This window comes from Chanodichthys erythropterus, chromosome 17 (assembly GCF_024489055.1).
Source record: "Chanodichthys erythropterus isolate Z2021 chromosome 17, ASM2448905v1, whole genome shotgun sequence".
In the NCBI taxonomy this organism is placed as follows: domain Eukaryota; kingdom Metazoa; phylum Chordata; class Actinopteri; order Cypriniformes; family Xenocyprididae; genus Chanodichthys; species Chanodichthys erythropterus.
In genome coordinates, this window is record NC_090237.1 from 31,922,305 (window position 1) to 31,928,905 (window position 6,601).

The 6,601-nt window shown below is 38.4% G+C and overlaps 1 protein-coding gene across 1 annotated transcript; it reads left to right on the forward strand.

Annotated features, from left to right (window-relative positions):
* The first annotated feature begins 1,712 nt into the window (after nt 1–1,712).
* On the forward strand, nt 1,713–5,496 carry lpar6a (lysophosphatidic acid receptor 6a). Its single transcript, XM_067364942.1, has one exon. The coding sequence runs from the start codon at nt 2,546–2,548 to the stop codon at nt 3,662–3,664; it is 1,119 nt and encodes a 372-aa protein (XP_067221043.1). The 5' UTR covers nt 1,713–2,545; the 3' UTR covers nt 3,665–5,496.
* The last annotated feature ends 1,105 nt before the right edge of the window (nt 5,497–6,601 follow it).

Below are 6,601 nucleotides of genomic sequence, written 5' to 3' on the forward strand. Positions count from 1 at the left end.
TTGTTGGAGGTCTTGCGTGCAGCAGACAATGACATGTCTGTTTTTCACCGAAAATGTCTCCCTGACCTTGGTGGTGTTTGTTTTAAGAGAGCCCCATGGGAAAAACAGAACAATGGCCATAAAACATCTTACATGTTTTACAGGGTCGGAACAGGCTTTCTGAGTTATATTTTCATGTCAGTTCTGGTTTGAGTATTTTCGCTTCTTAACAAAATCTTGAACACTCTAGCATTGGTGATGTTTGCTTTGGTAATGTTGTCACACATAATACATTAGACATGAATATACATGTCAGCATGTTACAAACCTCAGCCTCAAATGGCTGCACTAACAAAGCATTCGTTGACCAGGCTACAACTTTCCAAAAGCGTCAGTTTATGCCATTAAGGGAGTGTTTACTTATTCATTTTTTTTTTTTCTGTCCAAAGAAAAGTGAATCATTTGAAATATCACAATGTTTGTAAGGTTTACAACATCAAATATGTGAGTTTTGTTTGAGAATTTTTGGCCCGATTTATCACCTGCCAGTCTAAACACGTATTGGTTTGGAAGTTAAACTCCCTTTCTATGGAGAAATTGTTTTATAACAATAAAATAATTTCTAACATTCTTTACCATCTTTTTTTTTTATATGAATGATATGAATGACTAGAAATATACTGCATTTAATATGCATAATAAATGTCTGTATATCAGTATTTTGTTTTATAATGTGCTGCTGTCTTTAAGTTTAATATTTCTGCACTGGTTATTCATGGTCATTGAGGACTTTTGTCTAAAATCCCTAAATGAAAATGGATGAATGAATGAATGAATCAATGAATGAGAAAATGCTAGCAGAACTACGATTCCTCTATTATTTAATCAAAGACTGATTCCTCAAAGTATTGCATAATACATTGCATGTTGTTTTTGAAAGTTACATGCAATGTGTCATAGGGTGTGGTGTAATCCAAAGTGCCTTGCCTAACCCAAACATAATGTTTCTAAACTGAAGGACGTTTTGCTGAGGTAGCTGGTTGTACTTCCGTTTTTTTTTTTTAAATCTTTGTTATAGTCTGGAAAAGCACAGAGATGAAGTTTCTATGTTCATGCAATGAAATCTTAAGTGAGAGCTCTTTAATATTTAAATGTTTTCTCTCCGACAAGTAGCAAAAGTCTCTTGCTACTCAGATAAAATAAAATTATAATAATATAATTATTATTATATTGTTTATATGTTATATTATAATATATTACAATGCTCTTTGCTGTCAGATGGTGTAATTATGGCATCTACCAGCAGGGGCTAACTGGTCCATGCTAAAGGCAAACAGTTACTCCCTAGTAGGCTTACAACTCAGAACTCTTTGTCAAGATACCAGTGTCTGCACAAGTTAGAGATTTCAATATGAACTCATTTCTCAATAAATTATTTAAAAGCCCCACTAACTGAGCTATTCTATCCACATTTTATAGCTCCAGATTTCAAGACACACCATATGGGAACTCCAGTAACCCTTTAAAGCATAATCTCTTGATTTTTTCCCCCCCTTTGGGTAAGGTTTAACATTAAATCATTCAATAATAAATTAAAAGTTGTCAAAAGAGACAGTTTGCACCTTGCACACTGTATAATAATAATGTCTTGCTGTTTGGCTTCTCCGTTAGAGGAGGAGGGATCTATCCAGGAGGTAGGAGGAGCCATGGTTAGTCAGATACGTTAGTCATGATAACAACGGCTTGTAAAGTCCTCCACAGCACAGCTGCCTCTCTCCCGCCTCTTCAATGCACACAGCACAGAATGCCCCTGGGGCTACTGCTGACGGAGACATCAAGACAGAGCAGTGAGGAAGGGGGTGGGCCAACAGACCCTGAGTTGAAGCCAGTCTGACTCGCTCATTTGCACTGTCACACACTCAGGGAGTGCTGTATGCGGTCTACAGGTGCTCTACAATCACTGGACCATATTTGGGACTGAGAACAAAGCGAGCTAATTGAAAGGATACTTCAAGAAAAGTCAGGGAACAACAACTATTTTGGAATGCTTTAAGTAGTATGTTGGAAAAAGAAGTTTGCTTTTTCTCAATTGGATATATTAGGAGTGGATTCTAACAGGACTACTCCCTTTGGCTGTTTGTGGATGGTATTACTCAAGTCAAAGAAGAGGAAAGAACTGTGTGAATTGAAACTTTGAAGTGAGTAACTTCTAAGCTTGGGGCAACAATCTTGTGGGGTGGCTGGGGAAAAGGGCAGGAGGAAGGGGGAGGGGAAGAGGTAGTTGGGGTCTGGCTCCAGTCTCTGGGGTGAAATGCCTTCAACATGAGGCTTTGTTGAAAAATGCCACAGAGAAGTGTTTGATCGCTACAGTTTTGAACTGCCAGCAGAAAAAACACATTAAAGAGATCTATGTGCCCTTGAAAGCAAGACCATCTTGCGGTTGGAAACAGTCTGTCTGCTGCACATGCTTTGTTTTTCCCTGTTGAATCGTGGATTGAGGGAAATCCTCTTATTGTGTAGTCTCGCCTAACTGCCACCCCATAGTGTGCCTTTGTTTCTCATTGAGATGTACAACACGACTGTTCAGATGGAGAGTTCGACTCAGAAATGGGTTAGCAACTTCAGCAACTTGGACAATAATTCTCTGCCGCTGAACACCACCAGCTGCCCGAAGAATGACAACTTCAAATATCCACTCTACAGTATTGTGTTTAGCATTGTCTTCATGGTGGGACTCATCACCAATGTAGCAGCCATGTACATTTTTACTTGTTCGCTGAAACTGCGCAATGAGACCACAACGTATATGATGAACCTTGTGGTATCGGACTTGTTATTTGTGCTCACGCTCCCCTTGAGGGTATTTTACTTCATCCAGCAGAACTGGCCATTTGGCAGTCTGCTCTGCAAGCTCTCTGCTTCACTCTTTTACACCAACATGTACGGGAGCATCCTCTTCCTAACATGCATCAGCGTGGACCGCTTTCTCGCCATCGTTCACCCCTTCCGTTCGAGAGGGCTCCGGACCAAACGCAATGCTAAAATCGTGTGCGCCGCCGTTTGGATTCTGGTGCTTTCTGGAAGTCTTCCAACAGGCTTCATGCTGGATAGTACAAACAAGCAAAAAAATAATACAATATCCTGCTTTGAGAACTTCTCCTCAAATCAGTGGAAGAGCCATCTCTCTAAGGTGGTGATCTTCATTGAGACAGTGGGGTTCCTTATCCCTCTGATACTGAACGTGGTTTGCTCCGCTATGGTGCTCCAAACTTTGAGGAGGCCGCAGACTGTCAGTCGAGGAGGGAAGCTGAACAAGAAAAAGATCTTGAGGATGATCATCGTCCACCTCTCCATCTTCTGCTTTTGTTTCATCCCCTACAATGTCAACCTTGTTTTCTACGCACTGGTGCGCACGAAAACCTTGGAGGGCTGCGCAGTGGAATCGGTGGTTCGGACCATCTATCCCATCGCTCTGTGCATCGCTGTGTCCAACTGCTGTTTCGACCCCATCGTCTACTATTTCACCTCGGAGACAATACAAAACTCCATTAAGAGGAAGTCTCAGATGAACCGTTCCTTGGATGTCAAGTTCTCTGAGGCCTTGCAGTCGGAAACATCCTCCTCCCTTCATTTCAGCCTGAGGTCCATAAAGAACAAGATGTTCCATTATGAATCCAACGTATGAGGACATATATTTATATATATGTATGTGTTGGACAAATGGATACTTGCTCAACATCCTATCTTGTTCCAAATCTCAAAGTAAAGTGGATGTAAAGAAAATGCACAAAAAGCTCTCTGTGGTGGATGAAATATGGCATAAAACATGTGGATTATGCCCTAATTGGGTTTGTTAATATCTCTCTGGGCAATAAGTAAACTATGCCCTTTTAGAGGGATTTACCTCCCTCTTAAAGTCATCCTTCAGCCCAGTACTTGGGGGCACACCTGTTCTCAGTGGAAATCTATCCAAACATTTGGAATACTTAACTGTGGAGTAAGAGTAATACAAATATAGATCAACTGGAACTTGATTAAAGTAGACCAGAACCTGTAACTATATGTGAATGTACTTGCATTTCCAGAATGGTAAGTGAATGTGGAAATAACATACTAAGATATAACCACTATTTAATTAAACCCACAAACAGAATAGAATGATAATATTTTATGCAATGCCACATAATGCAACACATTGACTGCCTGAAGTGTCATAATATTAACAAGCTGAAAACTATTGTTGGCACTTTATATAATGTTGTATATTAACTTTGCACTGACATTGATATTGTCATAATGCACTGTTTTTTCTGTTACAAATTTCACTTGAAAAATAAAGTTCTAAAATCATAGGTAGAAGTATTTATTTACACTACATCATTATCATTCCTTCTCCCTCTGTAATGTCCATTCAAAAAGTTTGCAAAGTTCCCTTTTTTTAATCTTTAAATATTCAGCAGTTACTATTTAAAGTCTTTACTCTCTACGTATATGCCATTGTAAATGTGTGTAATGCCACACTGATATAAAAGATGAAATTCTCTGTGTTGTCAGCCATCTCAAGTGGCTGATATTGACAAAGAACAGTCTCTCGGACTAAATGGAACATGAGAACAACATTTCAACCACTCAAAGTGTCAGTAACTGAAGAGTGTAACAGCTGTGCTTTATTCGTCTAGAACTAGCTCCGCAACACTGTAAACTTTTTCCAAAATTCTGTTTATCCTTGTTGTTATGAAAATGTAATCTGCTGCGGGCGAAACTGAGCTGAGGTTTTGGATGAATAAGGTTGAGAAATTTCTTTATAACTGTGTAATTTGTGACATGACAGCGCAACGCTAAATTTGGCAGGAACTGTCAACACACCCAATCCTAGCCAACATCCTCCTTTCTAAACGTGCCTGTAAAAGTTTGCAATAAGGTGTTGTTTTATCTGTAAAAATGTGTCATTCAAAAAGGGAGATTTACTGATGGATCAGATCACCCTCACTCATCGTGTCTCCAACTACAGTCAACAAATCAAAGAAAAAGGGGAATTGAAAAAGACCACAAGTGAAAAAAAAGTCTGATGAGAAGTACTAACTTCGCTTTTAACCACTTAAATCCAACTGCTTCCACTTACTCATGCAAATCATCGTATAGTTTTAGTGTTTTGGCTTCAACAGCGGTTAACCAGGGAACATGACTCGATCCCAATTTGTTCTAATGCACGTGTCCCTCACAAAATTCTGCATAGTGGTACATGACTATGGATTTTTCAATTACAGATTTGTAAATTTTACAATTGGCTGAAAGCGGTTTAAAGTCTTGATGTTTTCTTTAATAACTGCTAAGACAGATGTGGTCCAGAGCCTCTGAGCCTGTAGATGATGTTTCACCAATTAGTAATTATCTATGATTGCATTCTGTATTCAAAACTGTATAAGACAACTAGAAGTCCAAACTTTAAGATGCATCTTTAATGATTTCATTATGTAACAAGTCAAAGCAAAGATCTAAATATGGAAGATAAAAACATCCTCAATAAAGCAGCCTGTTTGTTCCCAAATATCAAACTAAAATCCTGTTTTGTTTTCACTTCCTCTTCTCCTCTTGTGTCAGCATGCAAGGTGAATGTCACAAAAACAGTGTGCGTGTCAATTTTCACCTCATGAATCAAAAGGGTGGGGGGGGGGGGGGGTGATGTATTGTTTTTCATGAAGAAATGTATGTTTTTTTTTTGCAAACAAAGCATATTTTCTCCCTAAATTCTCATTACCATACACTTTAAAACCCAAATAAGTTGGCAAAACTCAAAAAAAATTGAGTTAAGACATTCAAAGATTTGGTAAGCAGAACTGGCAGTACTTGTACATTTTAATTACTCCTAAGTATTGTAAGTATTAACACTTAATTTTAGTATTTATTCTCCCTTTTGATTGTCATGGCAAATCATGCTGAGAAATAGAAATCCTAGCCCAGTTTCAGGTAAATTAGGTTTGTCTAAATTAAAAGAAACAAGTTCATAAAACTCAAAACTACTTAAAATGTGTCCGTTTCATGAACACAAAAGAAAAAGAAAGCTCTAAATACTCATAAAAGTTAATTTGATTGAACTTATTTGTTTAATTTGAGTTTGCTTAACTCAAATCAATTAATTATTTTGAGTGTAAGGGTTTACAGTGTAATATGAAAAAAATTGTTACAGGGCTAAAAATCAATTTGCAAAGCAACACCGTTGCGCGATCCACCCTTTAGATTGCTTGTATAGATATGCACTGGTTTCTCTTGATTTTGCATGATTTTTTTTTTCTTCTCAGCAGTTTGTTGTAAAGTCTTGGCGCTTAAGATGGAGCCAGTGTGCTTTTGATAAACACCGGATTAGGTCTCCTAACTTCAAACAAGCATTACACATCCATTTTTTTTCCCCGCTGCTCAGCCCTGCACAAACACAGCATCCGAAACCCAGCATGCCACCTCAAGCTCCACTTCAAAGCTTCAAAAACTTCAACACAGCCTTGTTTACTTTTTCTGCACCTTTGACTGGTTCATTTCCTGATGTTGTGAGAAGGAGGCGTGCATGATCCAGAGAACTGAAGACAGTCTTAACTTGATTAAGACTAAAGCTATTATTTAGTCTGTT